The 19,892-nt window shown below is 39.2% G+C and overlaps 1 protein-coding gene across 2 annotated transcripts in view; it reads left to right on the forward strand.

The window, feature by feature from the left end:
- The window catches only part of GRID2 (glutamate ionotropic receptor delta type subunit 2), a 1,144,662-nt gene that overhangs the window by 732,433 nt on the left and 392,337 nt on the right, over positions 1–19,892 (forward strand). For both annotated transcript variants that reach the window (XM_034440485.3, XM_060686953.2), the window contains exon 5: positions 15,508–15,561. In XM_034440485.3, coding sequence (XP_034296376.1) covers positions 15,508–15,561 — 54 coding nt within the window. The remainder of the gene's footprint in view (positions 1–15,507; positions 15,562–19,892) is intronic.

The raw sequence follows: 19,892 nt of genomic DNA on the forward strand, positions 1-19,892 counted from the left end.
GCCCGAGATTAGGCTGAGTCACTGGGCCACACCCCACAGGGTATAAAAGGGAGCATGGTGGCCAGTCAAACCTTATGACGAACAAAGCTGAAAGCTTCCACGCCATTCTGCATTGCCGGACTTTTGCTATAGACTTTGCTGGATTATCTTTGGACTTGATTGACTTTGTAATTATTGAGCTGTTTCCTTTGATGTACCAGAAGTGGGGAGAAGTTATCTTTCCTCTTCGTAAGTAATAAACTCTTGGCAGGCAGCCACTAGGTTGTTGCCAAGTTCCGTTATCATAAGGAAAAGGATTTTGCCAGCTGGTTTGGTCTTTAACTCTTGAATGTCTGTTGGTGTGTGTGCATGTGGGACGGGGACAGAACAAAAACAGACCACAGTCCCTTCTTGATAAATTGAAATATAGCATGTTAGTGAACTCACAGTTGGATAAACAACCATAACTAAATGTGGTTCTTAAAGGATCTATGGAGATTCTCAGTCATCCAGGTCATGGTTGTCCCAAAGGTGCTTTTTCAAGAGGCAACTGGTTTTTCTTTGAAGACGTTTCGCTTCTCATCCATGAAGTTTCTTCAGCTTGGATGAGAAGTGAAACATCTTCAAAGAAAAACCAGAAAGTCCAGCTGCCTCCTGAAAAAGCACCTTTGGGACTTCTTAAAGGATCTGTATTAACACAGAGGGATGTATGCATTGGGGTATCTCAGTGTTCTATACTAGGCACAACAGTTTTCAACATGAAAGAATAGAAGGGATGCTTATAAACCTATAGATGACACAAAGCTGGGGAATTGCTAATGCACTAGAAGTTAAAGCTTCAAAATGATCTTAATAGATTTGAACGTCTAGCTAACAAAATGGTCAGTGGTGGTATTCAGCTGGTTCTATCTGGTTCGCCCGAACCGGTAGCGGAGGCAGTGGGAGATTCTGCCCACCTGCCCAGACGTCATCATGTCCCATTTTTGATGCTCTGCGTGGAAAGTCCTGCACATGCACGGAGATGGTGCGTGTGCTCACATTTGTGAACCGGTTGCGAAGGTAAGTGAATACCAGCCCTGAAAATGGTGTTCAGTTGTGAGAATGATATCAGGTTCTGCACTTGGGCAGGTCAAAGCAGACTAAGGAGAAATGAAAATAAATTAATTAAACAGCAAACAAAGCCATCAGTATCAATAATGCAGAAACATTATTCTTTTTAAGGAAGCAGAATATGTCACCAAAAAAAAAGATTGCATTGGTTTGTTAATTACATTGCTGGATTCTCTCATATTTGCCCTGGCTTTGTTTTGGTGTGTTTGTGTAGACTTCCTAGCTAATTACTGCTTTCCAATAATGCAACTGGGAAGTTGTATTAATTTCTGTTTCTTAATAGCACATGCAGCAAGGCATACAGTATAGTGACTGTTGTGACAATAGGTTTGTGAGCATAGCAACAGCTTTAGGAGCTTCCATTTCTGGTGTGCAAGAGCGCGTTTTATAAATTTATGAGTGATTTCTCCCCTGAGATGCTCAAGTGCTAGAAGCAAAGACATTGGATGGGGACCTGCAGTGGACCCAGCAGGAAGCTATGATACAGATAGTCAAGTTACATGACAACAGTTTAATAAAACAGCAACTGTGGAAAGAAAAAGGGCAAGGCTCACTCTGAGTATCCAGGAATAAGGCCTTCAGGAGAATGAAAGAATTTCTTCCAGTTCTTGACTTTTCAATAGACTATCCAATAGACAAATAGAAATAGAATAACAGAGTTGGAAGGGACCTTGGAGGTCTTCTAGTCCAACCCCCTGCTTAGGCAGGAAACCCTACACCATTTCAGACAAATGGTTATCCAACATCTTAAAAACTTCCAGTGTTGGAGCAGTCACAACTTCTGGAGGCAAGTTGTTCCACTGATTAATTGTTCTAACTGTCAGGAAATTTCTCCTTAGTTCTAAGTTGTTTCTCTCCGTGATTAGTTTCCACCCATTGCTTCTTCTCCTGCCCTCAGGTGCTCTGGAGAATAGCTTGACTCCCTCTTCCTTGTTGCAGCCCCTGGGATATTGGAACGCTGCTATCATGTCTCCCCTACTCCTTCCTTTCATTAAATGAGACATACCCAGTTCCTGCAACCGTTCCTCATATGTTTTAGCCTCCAGTCCCCTAATCATCTTTGTTGCTCTTCTCTGCACTCTTTCAGGAGTCTCCACATCTTTTTTACATTGTGGAAACCAAAACTGAATGCAGTATTCCAAGTATGGCCTTACCAAGGCATTATAAAGTGGTATTAACATTTCACGTGATCTTGATTCTATCCCTCTGTTTATTCAGCCTAGAACTGTGTTGGCAATCTTCTCTCTTATTTTTTTTTTTTCTGTTTCTTTCTTGGTATTAAATCTGTTAAAACAGCCTCTGATGATTTGTGCATCCTTTACGTATGTTTCTTAAGCATTTTTTCCCTTTCCTTTGTCTTTCTGGAGGCCAAAATGTAGATTCAACTTTTCCTTTTGGCCTCATGTTGATGGGGAAGGAAAGGAAATTACTTGCCACTTGGATATAGTACTGCTAGACTCCTCTTGTTTTTCTTGAGCTGAATTGATTACCAAATTGGTGTATAAATCTCACTTCTGGCAACTTATTTTTATTTCAGGAGAAAGTATATGCCGATAAATAGGAGCACAGAATGATGGCAGAAAATAGCCGACTGAGCTACTGACAATACCAGCATTGGGAACATTTCCTAGCAGTTGGGATCAAAATTTTGAGTGTTCTTTCTGTTGAAAGATTCATTGTGTTTGTGAACAAAGAGGCATTAGTTATGGAGAATGGATGTTTATTTCCCATCCTGGGAAATACAAAAAGAAGATGCTATCTTGATAGTTTTGTTTCTGCCCAGAAAATTCTAGCACTGGGAATTGCGTGAAGCCATCTTATGTTGAAAAACAAGTTGTGTTGGATTCCACAAAGGTAATAATTGCATTTTTGCCGCAGAAGCACAGGCTCATTTGATTGTGGGGGAAAAAATTAAAGCCAAATTCAAGATCAGTGCTTTCTAATCAGTGGAACAACTTGCCTCCAGAAGTTGTGAATGCTCCAACACTGGAAGTTTTAAAGAAGAGATTGGACAACCAATTGTCTGAAATAGTACAGGGCCTCCTGCCTGAGCAGGGGGTTGGACTAGAAGACCTCCAAGGTCCCTTCCAACTCTGTTATTCTGTTATGGTATTGGCAATAGTACAGAATTTAGGCAGGAAGGAAGGAAGGAAGGAACTATTAGTGCCAACTATCACTTCAATAGCATATGAGCAATTATTTCAGTAGTTTCATCTTGGCATGAACAACTGTTGAGAGACTGGGACTCAGAACTTAGAATTATAGTTCCTTTCTAGTGTTTGGAACAGTGCTTCCCAAACCTGGGTAAATTGTCCCAAATTGGATAAAAGTGGCTTTTCTTTGGGTAACAACACACAAACCATTATCCAGTCACCACAGGAACATTTAAATGGACTTAAAGTGTTTTACTTGCATTGGATAAAAAGGACTTCCTGATAAGCAATTTGGGACCATGAAGGAAAACGCTTGGAAAGCACTGATCTAGAGGGTAAGATATTTAGCTTTGATAGAAAAAAGATTCTTCTGTGAGGAAAAGGCAGACAGACAAGCAGGAAGGAAGGAAGATATAATAAAGATATAAAAGAAAACTTGAAAAGGAAAGTCTATATTGCAATAGTCCAAGATTTTAAATCTGTTTCTCTGAACAACCAAATCAAGGATTATTTTTTTTTAGAGGCCACTATTGAGACTTTTTTCAGGGCCAAGCCACAGTGGGATATATCTTGTACCAGGGTTGCTATTCAGCAGGTTCTGATAGGTTTTGGAGAACTGGTAGTGGACATTTTGAGCAGTTCGGAGAACCGGTTGCGGAAATTTTGAGTAGTTTGGAGAACTGGCAAATACCACCTCTGGCTGGCCCCAGAGTGGGGAGGGAATGGGGATTTTGCAGTGTCCTTTCCCTGGAGTGGGGTGGGAATGGGGAGGGAATGGGGATTTTGCAGTATCCTTTCCCGGAGTGGGGTGGGAATGAAGATTTTGCAGTATCCTTCCCTTGCCACGCCCATGAAGCCACACCACGCCCACCACACCACACCACACCCACCAAGCCACGCCCACAGAACCGGTAGTAAAAAAAATTGAATTCCACCACTGTCTTGTACCATTTTTCCATGATGAGAAAGTCTAGATTGATTACTAGATTACAAGATCACTTGTATAAGATTAATAGAACCAATGACTCACTCCAAAATACTAGTTTTTCCCAATATTTTAAATGGCAGAATGAGAAACTATGAGATTGATACCTCCTATGTAAAGATTGAAAGTAGATTCCCAAGTATTTAAATATTCTAATTAGTATTGAATAATTTCAGGAATTATTATCTTCTTTTGTTTCACTATTATTCTGTTTAATGACTGTTAAATGTCACTTATATGTCTTTGATCTTTCTCCTCCTCCTCCTCTTTTGCCCTAAGCAAATAAATAAGCAAGTAAGCAAATAAATGAAGTAACACTGACTCGCAGTACAGTGCTGTATTGGAGTGGTAGGAGGCAACAGAATAGCAATAGCTCTTAGACTTATATATCGCTTCACAGTGCTTTACAGCCTTCTCTAAGCGCTTTGCCGAGTCTGTAACCCAACAATCTGGGTCCTCTCATTTTACCAACCTCAGAAGGATGGAAGGCTGAGTCAAACTTGAGCCAGTGAGACTTGAACTGCAAAACTGCTGGCTGTCGGCAGTCAGCAAAATTAGCCTGCAATACTGCATTCTAACCATTACGCCACCACGGCTCTTAATAATATTGACTTAAGAATAGATCTACAGACTTGAATGAATAAGACCATGAGTTTTATAAAGTGTGATCCTGGGAATCAGGAAGACAGAGTTGAAAGAAATTGTCTTGAAAACATAATTAAGGGTTCCAGCATGCTGATATGTCAAGTCCAGGACGGAGAATTTGGAATTAAGTTGAGTTTGAGGGAGAAATGCCTTGCAGATAGATACAACACAACACTCTTCATTGTGATTCCACACTATTATGAATTTATACTCAAGAGGGCTACTTAGAGTTGGAAACCAGAATGCAATAATACACTGAAAGTAATGTAGACCATATTGTGGTAGTGAAGTACTTAATATCTCAAGGAAGTACCCGTGATATACAATAATATTTATGACAAAATTTATAACATTATAAGCAAGAAAGTTTACATCTGGCCTAAGTTGCCTATATTCTACTTGCAATAAATACAGTATGGGACAAGTTTAATAATCAAAGCTGCAAAATTTTTCAACTTGGAATGTGGCGTCTTTTATTTAATAAACAAGTTATCTGGGCATGTACATTACTCTTAGTTGGAGGCAAAATATCCACACACACATGGACACACACATATATCTCTATCTCTATCTATCTATCTATCTATCTATCTATCTATCTATCTATCTATCTATCTATCTATCTATCTATCTATCTATCACCATAAAGCAGAATGAGCATCGATGTTTCAATGATTTCTGTCATTGCAGGAGATGTGCCTTTTAGCCTGAGGTTAGCAATTAGTTTCCCAAGTATAAGTTGGCAAAAGAATTTTACAGGCAGAAATTGCAAAAGTTCTGTTAAGTGTTGTCCAAATGGCATTGTGTGTGTTTTTATATCTAGCTATTCCATAGGTCAGGATCACAAATATGACTTGGTATCCAGATGTGGCCTTTCAGCAACCCTGTTGTTTCTCTAAGGATACCCCAAAACTGAATGGTACTCAGAAGTCACCTTTTTTTTTTTTTAACAACAACAACAAAAACCTATTATTTGGGTTATGGAGCAAAACAGGTGCTTTATGCCTTCTAGAATGTGGAGTGTTCCTTGCCCAATAGAAATTGTTGCCCTCAGGCCAGGAACATTGTCACAGGAAATAAAAATAAATCAAGTTGGTGGCCACAATCGTGCGATCAGTGAAAGGCTTCACTCATGATGTTGAAAATATTTACATTTTAACCTTCTCTGCCCTTCACTATTCCCATGACTACTTAAGCTTCAGGCTTTGTCATAGGCCATGTAGGCATTCTTAATCTTGACACATCAGAAAGAAAGAGACAGAGACAGACAGAGAGAAAGAGAGACAGACAGACAGACAGATACAGAAAGAGAGAGAGAGACAGAGAGAGAGAGTGAGACAGAGAGAGAGAGACAGAGAGAGTGAGACAGAGAGAGACAGACAGAGAGAGAGAGAGAGACAGACAGACAGACAGACAGACAGAGACAGACAGAGAGAGATTGGGAATGGCAGAAAACTCTTCCATGGGGGAGGGGGGAATGGTCTTGTTCTGCTAAACTGAGAGGTCTTCATTTTCAAATAATTGGAAGAATTTTCACTTTCTTTTATTTATTTGTCACAAATAAGAGGGCCTTGTAAAGTGGCAGCATTGCCAATTTGTTTGCGTCAAATTGTCTTCCCTTTAGCCCGATTTAAAAAAGAACGACAGAAGAAAACACTGATAAATTGTTAGACACTTCCAAATATTCAGAAGTTCTGGAGTTTTTTGCCAGTGACAGATGGCTTTTCTTCTTTCATCCCTTGTCTTCTTGACAGGCTTCTCCGCACACTGCAAAATCTCCCCAGTGTGCCTACCCGTAAGAAAGATAATAATCTGCTTTTTCTCTCTCTCTCTCTCTCTCCATCCACTTTTGTGCTCGCTGGCCAAATGGCACTCATATCTTCACAATACAACAATGCCAGTCTGGTGTATTCAGTCAAAAAAAAAAGCACTCCTTCTTCGACAGACATACTGCTAATCCACTGCAGAATGGAAGCCTGTGGTTTAGAATGCCGGTTTATTATCCTTCTCCAGCCTTCATTAAGAATGCATTCTGTAGTTGAGCTCCGTATTTCTTCTCCTTTTCAGCTCATGATGTGAGTTGCATAAACATCATTGCAGGCTTTCTGTCTTATATGGAAATTTCCAATCTGTCCCTCCTTTTTTTTTTTTTTTTAATGAAAGCAGGGCTCTACTTGCCATCCCAAAACCAGCAATAGAGAGAGAGAGAGATGAATTGCAAGCATGTATTTATATTTGTATTTATTAGTTTGTCAAACATGTACAAGATAGCAGGTGTGAATATGAACATGAACAAGGGAAATGAATACAAATAAATGGCGACAGTAGGACAGGGATGGTAGACACATTGGTGCGTTTATGCACGCCTCCTTTACGGACCTCTTAGGAATGGGGTGAGGTCCACGGTAGACAGTTTAAGGTTGAAGCTCTGAGGGTTTGAGGTTGTAACAACAGACCCAGGTAGAGCATTCCAGGCATTGACCACTCTGTTGCTGAAGTCGTATTTTCTGCAATCGAGTTTGGAATGGTTTACCTTGAATTTGTATCGATTGTTTGCCCATGCATTATTGAGGTTGAAGCTGAAGAAGTCGTTGACAGGTAAGACATTGTAGCAGACAATTTTGTGTATTATGCTTAGATCAGACCGCAGGTGGCACACTTCCAGATTGTCCAAGCCCAAAATTTCAAGCCTGGTGGCATAAGGGATTCTATTGTGAGTAGAGGAGTGGAGTACTCTTCTCGTGAAATACCTCTGGACCGCTCAATCATATTAATGTCTGATATACAGTGAGGATTCCAGGCAGACGAGCTATATTCAAGAATTGGTCTGGCAAAGGTTTTGTATGCATGTGCAGTGCAATTCCAAGCATGTGCAGATGTCTGAGGTGCAGCTCATAAAAAACTATTGGATGCCATATATTCCTACAATGGAAAGGATTTGGTGTGTGTGTGTGTGTGTGTGATATTTATAAATCTTTTCACTGCTGCTCCCCTTGCCTTGCACAGTCTTATGAAAATACAGTAGGGGAGGCATTATACTTAAACTTCCTTTGTTCTGCATTGCCCGCTGTTCCTCGCTGGAGGAGACTGTTAACCTTCACAAAGCCAGAATACTGAAGCAATTGGATTTGCCACATAGATCTCCATCTTCCTAACAGCACTGCCTTAAATGATTTTGCCAGCATGGGGAACCTATTGCTTTTCCTTCTTTTCCCCGCTAAATAGCTACTGCACCAGCAAGCCTATCAATCAGGTATTGCCTGGATACATATCATATATAACTGATTTGTTATATGCTACCCTAAGTCATATATTATAGTTCTTTTTTTAAAAAAAAAACAGCAATTCTATAATACCAGGTTGATATATGGCAGAATGTTGAAATCAATAACAGATCCCATTACAGATTAGTGTAATGAGTGAACCCCGCAGTTAGGTCTAGAGTAAAGTACGTGCGGCCTTGTAAATGTTGTTGAACTACAACTCTCAGCATCTCAGCCTAGTGTGATAATGAAGAATAATGCTGGCGTTACAGTTCAACCGTATCTAGCAAGCTATGGATTGTTCTCCATGGCCCTGTACAGATGTCATCCACAGTTATTACCCATCAATCGTTTGTTCTATAAAACCCCAAGAATCCCTCATTGCTTCATCCCTTTAAAATCAGGAGTCTGGGATTTAAAAAAACCAAACAAGTTTAACAGCACTATGACCCTTTCAGCAGAGACACCGAACCATCACAACAGAGTTATGATTTTCAGTGATTTTGCTAGCTTCTGAATCTGTTTCCTTCACAGCACTGAGGGAGTCTGGTAAACAGCTCTATTCCAAAAGCTTTCCCCTCTAATATAGCTGCAACTATATCTAAATCTAAACTAAACTAAATTTCCCTTCTTCACATACACACACACACCAGTGGTAGGTTTCAAATTTTTTTACTACCGGTTCTGTGGGTGTGGCTTGGTGGGTGTGGCATGGCTTGGTGGGCGTGGCTTGGTGGGCATGGCTTGGTGGGCGTGGCAGGGGAAGGATACTGTAGAAACTCCATTCCCTCCTCAATCCAGGGGAAGGTTACTGCAAAATCCCCATTTCTTCCCGATCAGATGAGACTTGGGAGGCAGAGAATAGATGGGGGCGGGTCCAGTCAGAATTTTTACTAATGGTTCTCCGAACTACTCAAAATTTCCACTGCCGGTTCTCCAGAACTGATCAGAACCTGCTGAAACCCACCTCTGACACATACCCTTTGCACTTCCCCGTCCTGATTTATTTATTGATTTGTACTGTTTAAAAGCGGCAGGAATTCCATGAAACGTTGGAAGGCTTCCAGGATTAAAAACAGGGAAACAATAAAACAACTGAGTATAGATCATGCAGATTTGCAAGATTCCCCAGTGATCACTTTGAAAACTCCTGAGAGAATATATTAGCTGCCATTTCTTTTGCCTTCTCCTACCCACTCCCACAAGTTGCATCTTCCTGTACCCAATTATTCTTATGCCCAGCATTAATTTTCTCATCTATTTTTTGTCCAACTTCCAGGTTGCCAAAACCTAATGCTAAAGTGAATCCGGTCTTTATTTTTTATTTGTTTAAAACATTAGAAGTGGAATGTTCCTCTTCCCGCCTCCATTTTTTTTTTTAAAAAAAAAGACAAGAATGTGATCCCCCAAATGGAAATGTAAAAAGAAATAGAATCCAGAGCTCTTAGTTTGTGTCCATGCCATTTAAAATACTGTGCAACTGCATGTCAACAATAGAGCCATTCTGAGGGTTTACAAGACTTGTGACATATGTCAAGTGAGGATTAGCTTCCGCTAGTGTGGAGATGGGGCAGGAGCCAATACTATGTTCAAGAGATGAAATGTGAGACTGAATAAGCCACAAAAGGATCGATTGATGCCAGCAAAGAGATACAATACTGCTGTTTAGTAGTCATTCAGATTTTTTGTAATCCCCATGTGATGGTGCTACTTTGAGGAAGATTGCAGAAGTTCCCTACTAGAACACGCTCCTGGACCTGTATTTTCCATAAATAATTCATGTGGTAATTTCACATGAATCAGTTGTGGAAACTAGGAAAGATAGTGACACAAAAGTTTGGTTACCGTGTTTACTATAGATGATCAGAGAATCTGGTATAATGGATTCTTCCAAGTAGCTAAATGCAATGGTGGGATTCAAAAGCAATGGTGGGATTTAACCTTCTACTGCAGCCCCAGTGAGTAAAACAGCTGAGGAGTGGCAATCTGCTCTGCCGCACCTATCAGCTGGGCTTCAAACAAAGGAAATATAGGTCGGTATAGCCAGTGGTGGGATTCAAGTAATTTTACAACCGGTTCTCTGCCCTAATGATTTCTTCCAACAACCAGTTTGCCAAACTGCTCAGAAAGTTAACAACCGGTTCTCCCGATGTGGTGCGAACTGGCTGAATCCCACCACTGGGTATAGCGCAGGGGTGGGCGGGCGGGCCCAGCTGATTATCAGAGTGAACCGGTTCACTCTCAGGTGATCGTCAGAATTACAGGTTCCTCCGAACTAGTCCAAACTGGCAAAATCCCACCCCTGGCTAAAACATTACGTGTTTGCTCACTCATAAAACAATAACTATCATCTTTAAAGATAACATAGTTGTTTGATCATAATATGTCATGGGGAAAAAAATTCTGCTTGGACATCAGAAAAGAAGTAATTCCTCCCCTTACATGAAGTAATTCAGAGAGATTCTCATTTAGTAACTTCATGTAAGGGGAGGAAGGATGACGTAAATATGATATCGGAATTTATCCATTATGCTATTATGTAGTTTTACCTAGTGTACTGTACGAACTCAGCAATGGCTTTATGATTTAGCAGAATTTTATTAAAATTAATGTAACGAAGTATGAAAAATCTCCCTTTATACGACCCTGTAATTCCTTAATTCGGGGTAGAATCAGGGCGATTGGATAGAGCTGAGCATTCACTGTCCAGATGCCCTTCCTGACACCATGTAGAATTCACAGCAGATATTTTTTATTTGAACTCTCAACCTTCTGAGTGGGAGGTGAGCATCTGCACCCCTAGGCCTCAATGCTGCAATTTTTCCACTATTTTTCTTTAGTATACCACAATTAAGGAAACCATGGCTTGTATAATGAATGAATGAGATAATTTCTGTTTAGGATTCCTAAACACTCAATGGACCCAGGGGTGAAATCCAGCAGGTTCTGAAAGATTTTAGAGAACCGGCAGTGAAAATTTTGAGCAGTTCGGAGAACCGGCAGTGAAAATTTTGAGTAGTTCAGAGAACCGGCAAATACCACTTCTGGCTGGCTCCAGAGTGGGGAGGGAATGGGGATTTTGCAGTATCCTTCCCCTGGAGTGGAGTGGGGATGGAAATTTTGCAGTATCCTTCCCCTGGAGTGGGGTGGGAATGGAGATTTTGCAATATCCTTCCCCTGCCATGCCCACCAAGCCACGCCCACCAAGCCACGCCCACAGAACCGGTAGTAAAAAAAATTGGAGTTCACCACTGAATGGAACGTCTGTATCGACCCATGTAGGATTGCGCTATGCAGGTAGTTCCAGACTTATGATCTGTATTTTATGAACTTTCAGAATTACAACAACCTCAGAATGAGTAGTTTATGATCTACAAAGCACTTCCATTCATCATAATAATTTTAAATTGTTTTTAACTTTTATATTGTGGGTTTTATCTTGGCTGTACACCGCCCTGAGTCCCCTGGGAGAAGGGCGGTATAAAAATTTAATAAAACTGAAACTGAAACTGAAACTAAAATGTTGCACCCACTCACCCACCCACCCGCATTTAGGCACTTGCCAACTGGTTTGCCTTTATGTCACATGCCTACAGTTTGTAACATTTTTTGCCAGTTTCTGGTGTTTTTTGCCAGATTTCAGCAAAATCTGGGTTCTCTTAATAACAATGGATTTACTTAATGACTGCAGTGATTCACTTAATGACCACCATGAGAAATATCAAAATTAAAAAGATCTGTTTGGGTAGGTGTCTCAACTTATGATGGCAACGATTTACGACCTGATTTCCAGTGTCATAAATAACAACCTACTTGTCCAGAATTTCTCAGTATTGGATTTCTACAACAGCCCTACAGAATGTAATTTTATTCTTTATTTAATAGATTTACATTTAGCCTCTTTTTTTTCAAGAACTTAAGGTAGTTTATATAGTATTCCCGCCTCCAAATTTCCCATAGGTAAGGGAGTTGACAGAAAGCGACTGGTCCAAAATTACCTAGTTAGCTCCCATTCAGTGGTGGGGTTCAAAATTTTTTACTACCAGTTCTGTGGGCGTGGCTTGGTGGGCGTGGCATGGCTTGGTGGGCATAATAGGGGAAGGATACTGTAAAATTTCCATTCCCACCCCACTCCAGGGGAAGGTTACTGTAAAATCTCCATACCTTCCCTAATCCAGGAGACGTATACTGCAAAATCTCCATTTCCTCCCAATCAGCTGCGACTCGGGAGGCAGAGAATAGACAGGGGTGGGGACAGTCAGAAGTGGTATTTACCAGTTCTCCGAACTACTCAAAATTTCCGCTACCGGTTCTCCAGAACTGGTCAGAACCTGCTGAATACCACCTCTTCTCCCATTGCTAAAAATAGGGATTTTTTAAAAATGTCTTAGCCAAGATCTTCACAAGAACAACATTTGCGATAACATCAACCTACCTGACAGATTGGTTGCCCAAATTACTGAAATGATTTAGATTAATCTATCTAAATGCTAATTCTGATATTCCTGCTGTTTTATAATAGGCCGATCCCTTATCTTTTCTCAGAAACAATCAATGTGTTAAAGTGACATGGGAACATCTGTTTTATTACTCCTGAAGTTTTTCTTCTTGTACAGTATACAGTGCAGCTGTTTTGTTCTGAGTAACTACTAATTTTTTACCTGTTAATAATCAGGATTTTTTTAAAAAAATATAGGAAACTCTCAATTTACAACAGTTTATTTAGTGACCATTTAAAGTTAATTGAAAAAAGTGACTTAGGAAGCTTTTTTCACACTTATGACCACTGCAGGATCCCCATGGTCATGTGATCAGAATTTGAATGCTTGACACATAGCATGTATTGATGATGGTTGCAGGGCTCTGGGATCATGTGATCACCTTTTGCAAACTTCTCACAAGCAAAGTCAATGGGGAAGCCAGATTCACTTAACAACCACAGTGGTTCGTTTAACAACTGTGGCAAGAAAGGTTGTAAAATGGGGCCAGACTCACTTAACAATGTCTCACTTAACAACCACAAATGTTGGGTTCAATTGTAGACGTACGTTGAGGACTACCTGTAGTTAATCAGGTGGTATATTCACTTCACCTTTCCAACCTTTATATAAAGTACTCAAGAGAATTTATCAATGAAGAATACTCTCCTATTACAGTGATGGCTAACCTTTTCCAGACCAAGTGCCCAAAAGTGCGCGTGCACGTCCAAACCCCCAAAATGCAATGTGGTGTGATTCCTGCGCATGCGGCCCCCTGCATGCACTCCACCCCTGCACATGTGCGCATGCCCCCCTCACATGCTCTGCCCCCTCGCATGCATGTGCGCCCCTCTGCACATGTCCCGCCCCCACGCACACGTGGCAGAGACCCGAAAACCAACTGGCAAGTGGGAGGCGCACGCATATGCGCAGCGGAGCTGAACTGGGGTGATGGCTCGTGTGCCCACAGAGAGGACGCTGTGTGCCACCTCTGGCACATGTGTCATAGGTTCGCCATCACAGCTCTAATACCTCATTAGCATTATTCTATTTAATCTCTTCTCTCTCAGGTGAGGGTACAGTGATCTACCTGAGTCAGGTAAGCTACAAGATTGGGAAGGGACTACTCTTCTAACTAATTGGATCTGGTCTATGTTAGTGCTGCTTTTGGACTAAAAAAATACAGAATGAATTATATGCTAATGGAGAAAACAAATTACATTCATTTTAATATAATAATAAATATGTAAACAGCTGTTTCATAACAGCTGAAGTATGGAATCCCTTGCTTTTATCCAATTATTGTAATGAAGAGAAGGAAGGAAACAAGAGAAGACTTCTTGTTCAAATAATTTTTAATCAGATGGAGGTGGAAATAAAGTGGGTGAATCATTTAATTGATTGAATTAAACTTCCAAATTATTTTGGTCAAAGTAGTTGCTGTTTTTTCTGACTAAGTTGCATGATACTTGTTACCAGTGGTGGGATTCAGCCAGTTTGCACCACTTCGGGAGAACCGGTTGTTAACTTTCTGAACAGTTTGGCAAACTGGCTGTTGGAAGAAATCATTGGGGCAGAGAACCGGTTGTTAAATTACTTGAATCCCACCACTGCTTGTTACTCTGCATTGGTCATGCTTTTGACTTTATTTTACTACTGAAAAGTCTAAGTCTATTTAAGACACAGGTGGATTCAGGTGCCAGTGGTGCTTATTTACTTGTTATTTCTGTTACGCATCATTCTACCGTTGTCCAGTTTCCCCATCTGTTTATTTTGTTTAGTCTGAACAGCCCTTTATATTTCATTAAAACTGGGTGGCCACAATAACTGAACTTATGATTTTACAATAAATCTTAGGAACATCACATTTCGTCTATTGACATCAGTTTTGGTCACACTATAAAAAAGATGTTGAGACTCTAGAAAGAGTGCTAAGAAGAGCAACAAAGATGATTAGGGGCCTGGAGGCTAAAACATATGAAGAACAGTTGTAAGAACTGGGCATGGCTAGTCTAGTGAAAAGAAGGAGCAGGGGTGACAAGATAGCCGTGTTCCGATATTTGAGAGGCTGTCACAGAGAGGAGGAGGAGGACAACCTATTTTCCAAAATATCTGAAGGCCAGACAAGGAATGATGGATGAAAGCTGATCAAGGAAAGATTCAACCTAGAAATAAGGAGAAAATTTCTGGCAGTGAGAACAATCAACTAACGGAACAGCTTGTCTTCAAAAGTTGTGGCTGCTTCATCACTGGAGGCTTTCAAGAAGAGACTGAACAGCCACTTGTCAGAAATGGTATCGGGTCTCTTGCTTGAGCAGGGGATTGAGCTGGATGATCTATAAAATCCCTTCCAACTCTGTTATTCTGTTCTTTCCCTTTGTGCCTCATATTGCTCCAGGGCAGAGGATGAGTTTTCCCTAAACTCAGTTCAGGGAAGGGCATTTATTAACCAAACATGTTTCTACTGTAGCTACGATGGAAAATCCATTTTTTAAAAAAATGGTGCATCTTGAATATTTTAGTATTTTTTAATTCATCAGCAAACATTAAGGCTTAAATAATCATATGGACTTTTCATGGATGGATGGCTGGATAGAAGGGAATTACCTTCTTCATTCTCTAATCCCACAGTTTAATTAACAAACCAAACAATAATCCAAATGTTTTGGGACTGTTCTTGCACAAAAAAGCCTTTTTATTTCCACAGAATGGGCGAAGGGAGCCTTTTCAGATCTGGGGTTTCATAATTATTTTGTTTTTAATGCCTCTGCTATGATTCCTTTCTCCATCCCCACCGCTGAGCTTCTGTTGTCCTTTGTGGCAAACATCTATTTAACAATCACTGACTTTGGTATAAATAAAATGACTGATGGCTGCATTCTTTTCTATTTCAGGTTGTGGAAGCCAATTTGGTTGCTTTTGACTGTCACTGGATCATTATAAATGAGGTAACTGTCAACCAAACATGAATCCTGTTTTTAATCTAAGGGTGAGAATATTCCTAGTGGTCTTGTCCTTGCCAAGAAGAAACAAGGAGCAGAAGTAAAAGTTCAGCTGAGCTAGTGGACAGAAATGTTGCTTAAATAAATTGGGGAAACAGAACGGAAAAGATTTAATTTAAATTTATGGCAAGGATTATATAAACTAAGAATGAATTTGAATTTTTGGGATGAGTAAATAGTAAGTAAAGTAGAATGGATTGGGCCAGATTTAGACATACTTAAAAATAAATCTTCTTTGTACACTCTCTCAATTGTCATCTTTAACTAGCTTTACAAATCCAATGCATTTATATAAGTAAATCCAATATATATTTAATACACAGTCCTGTTGAAATAATTAAGCTCTAAATCATTATTAACTTAAGCCCCCCATTCATTATTTCTGACAGATTATAGTATATTCTGTTTATAGCTGAATGTACAAGTGATAAGTGGCAATTCAGCTGAATGTCTTTTTTTTTTTCATTTTAAATGATAATAATTTAAGTGAAGAGATTATTTGGGGAAGGATTCTTTATTCTGACTTTCATTTAGACTTACATACTATATATTTCATGGGAGCTCTCTAATTTCTCTGCCTTTGTACTGAAAATGTGAAAATGTAAAGATAGTAATAAGGAACTGAGGTTTAGCTTCACAACATATATCTATAGTTTACTTATAGTTGTATTTATTATCATGAAAAATAATGCAATCACAGCAAACTGTCTTAAAATGTGCTGTTGTAACAAAACTTTACATTTGATTTGTTTTTACTGAGATGCTTCTCAGCATTCTATTATTTTTGGCTTGTACTTTTCCCATTTTCTTATCTGTCACCGACTTCTCTATGTTCAGATATATTAATTTTCCTTTTTGCACAGTTTTGTGTGGGTTCAGCAGTACCCCACCATTTGAATTACAGATATCTCCTTTGCAAGTGCCATTTTTTTTGAAAAATAGAACTCAGTTATTAACGGGATATGAACTGTTGGTTTTTTTTTAAAAAAAATTGCTGGTTGCTCTAAGAAAAATGCTGGGATAAAAAAATATATAAAGGGCATGTTTGTATAAAAATCACCCGAAGAAAAAACAAAAGTCATATCTTAGAAATTTAGAATAGTTTTTAAATACTTAATTACTGGTAAGCATTTGAAACATTTTAAGGTAATGTTATGCTTGCATTTGGGTCTTGAGTCTTATATCAACTTTAGACACTATCTTTTTTTAATAAAACATCTGTGCTTTTTAAATTGTATCACATCTTATGTGATACAATTTAAATATTAATATAATATTAATATCTGGAATCTAGAATGTCTACAATAGAATATGATGATGCCCATTATAAGTGAAATTTCATTTTTTATTTGATAGTCAAACTAAAACCAGTCATGTTATCTTTAATATTTACATTATATTTATTTATCCACCCGTCTTTAAAAACATCCACTTAAAAATCATTAAAATCACTAAATTGTGTTTTAAAAACATATCAGTCCTTGCTTAGGATATATATTTCCTAAAGAAATATTATCCAAGTAGGTTTTATTTTAATGATAACCATACATGTTTTATCAACTAATATATTATACCCATATTATCCTATTTTAATTAATTAATGAGGTAGTTTGCCCCCAGAGGAAACTATGTATCATATCTCCTACTATGCCACTAAAATGGGCATCTCCTACTTGTTCTGTTCTGTATCAGCAAGTTGAATTGAAATATCCTTCTCCTTTAATTGTAATCTTTAACTCCTTTGGGTTTCTTCTAGTGTCCAACCTTCAAAGTCCCATCCTATGATGTATTTTTTCCATAATTCAGAACAACAGCTGTTTCCCACAGGAAGACTTCTTATAATTAATTTCAAAATCTTATTTCAGATCTATCTGGACCATTTATAACTTTCCAAATACATCACTCTAATCACCCATGTGCTATTTATCCTCCCCACCAAAAGTCATCTTCTCCTAAGAACTTCTTTCATTAAGGACTGAACGAAAGTCACCAGGGAACACCCTAAAACTTGCCATTCCAAAGATTCTTAATACAGTATTTGAAAAGCAGTAAAAACGTAATTCCAAACATGATTAAGAAATTAGGCCGGGCTGAACTTTACGATCAATATTGGCTACATTATGACTGTGAGCTTAGATGGAATCTCAGAATTTATCGTAGGCACCAATGCCACAGCCATTCATATGGCTAAACCACAGAATCCAGTAGTGGATTTATCATTAATGATAGAATGAGTTTTGTAACTTCGTGGCACAAGATCCATTCCTTCCATACAGGCTTGTAATGTTGCAATGTCTATACGAGAGGGATGGAGCTTGTGTTGCCACACTGTAATGATTATTTTTAAATTCTTCTGGCACTTTTAATGGATTAGCATTGGGATTTTATGAATTACAGATTAGCATTTCCATACAATTCATGCTTCAAATATAATTTGGAAGAAGTGTGTTGAATCCTTCATGAGGTTAAACACAGCATCTCTCTGTGGTTCATTAATGAAATTTGCAAATGAGCCTGAAACAGGTGTCCTGGTTAAGGAATCTACTCATTGAAGATAAGATTATTCTTAAAGCAACAACCACTTTTTCTCATTCTCATATTATTTTATGATATATTTGTTTAGTCTGGGAATAAAACCATGTGTATAAATAAAGAAAATACTGTTCTACATAACAATTCTACATTTACCTCCAGCAATTAAATCCAACTAGCAAACCCAAAACAAGGAAACCCTCTTGGGAGATTTGAATTCCCCAAAATAAAACTTTATTGGATACACTGTATTGGTACTTAAGAAACAAAACCAGATCTGGTTTTCCAGCGAAAATGCTTGCCTAGTTAAGCAATAGCTTCTTCTTCTCCCCACCCCTAAGTAATCACATTGTCCAATTATGAGACGTCCTTTTGTTATGGGAACAGTCCATCTCTTTCTCCAACACCTACAGTGGTGACCTTGATAGTTTTCATGTCTCTCACACTCTTCACATTCCATTTCCCCCTTCCTTCCTCCCAATTCATTGACAAGTTGAAAAGCATTAAGGTTTGAAAGAATCAAAACGCTTCAATCTTGACATAAACAGTTTCTGAAAACAAAAATGCTGAATTCAGGAGAAAGACCCTTGATTTTACCCCTCTAGAATCTCTGAAACCATCAAAACCCTCCAAGGGGCTTTCTACAATCTTGTGTCCAGTGAATTGAGGCTGGTCTCTGCCATGCTGCTCCCTGATAACTCAATCCAGAGCATTGTTGTATAATTTCTTGTTACATCGGTGCTCTTAAGGAAGGGATAGATGAGTTAATTGAACTCACCCACAACTGTGCCCTGTTTCATCTTTGGCCTGTGCAGGAGTGAAATGCTACTGGTTTGGACCGGTTCACCCGGTCGTATTTTATTACCGGTAGTAATAAAAGCTACCGGTTCAGGCAAACCAGTAGTAAAAAAAATGCTACCGGTTCAGATGAATTGGTAACTCTGATGATCAGCTATGCCGTGCAATATATATGTAGTCATTTTTATATCCTGCCTTTCTTTTAAGAAGGGTAGTTTTACACACTTCTCTTCTGCTCAGAAACAATTTACTGTGTATCCAGAGGTAGAATAACCGTGAATGTTTCAGTCCTAGGAGAAAATAAAGGAGTGTTAGAAAGTGATTCTTACCAATCCTAACATTAAATTGTTCTCCTCAGCTAAGGAGAAGGAAAACTAAAGTCAAAATTTTGAGTGGCTCATGGAATGATTTTCCATCTTTTGCTTTCAGATGTTTCTGGTTTTTGATGTTTTAAGAAAAAAACTTGAGAGCACTTTGGTTTTCTGAATTCACCTCTATATTATCCAAATCATTTGATCTGCAGCATCAAAAGCTGCCAGAAAGACAAATATTCATTCATAGTAACCTCACTTTTCCATTAAAAGCAGCTTCTAACCACACAAACAGATAGTTTGTTGTTAGTTGCGAAGTCGTGTCTGACCCATCGTGACCCCATGGACAACTCCAGGCCTTCCTGCCCTCCACCATCCCCTGGAGACCATTTAAGCTCACGCCGACTGCTTCAGTGACTCCATCCAGCCACCTCATTCTCTGTCGTCCCCTTCTTCTTTTGCCCTCAATCATTCCCAGCATTAGGCTCTTCTCCAGTGAGTCCTTCCTTCTCATTAAGTGGCCAAAGTATTTGAGTTTCATCTTCAGGATCTGGCCTTCTAAAGAGCAGTCAGGGTTGATCTCCTCTAGGACTGACTGGTTTGATCGCCTTGCAGTCCAAGGGACTCGCAGGAATC

This window comes from Pantherophis guttatus, chromosome 8, assembly GCF_059756535.1.
Source record: "Pantherophis guttatus breed Tessera chromosome 8, ASM5975653v1, whole genome shotgun sequence".
Classification (NCBI taxonomy): Eukaryota; Metazoa; Chordata; class Lepidosauria; order Squamata; family Colubridae; genus Pantherophis; species Pantherophis guttatus.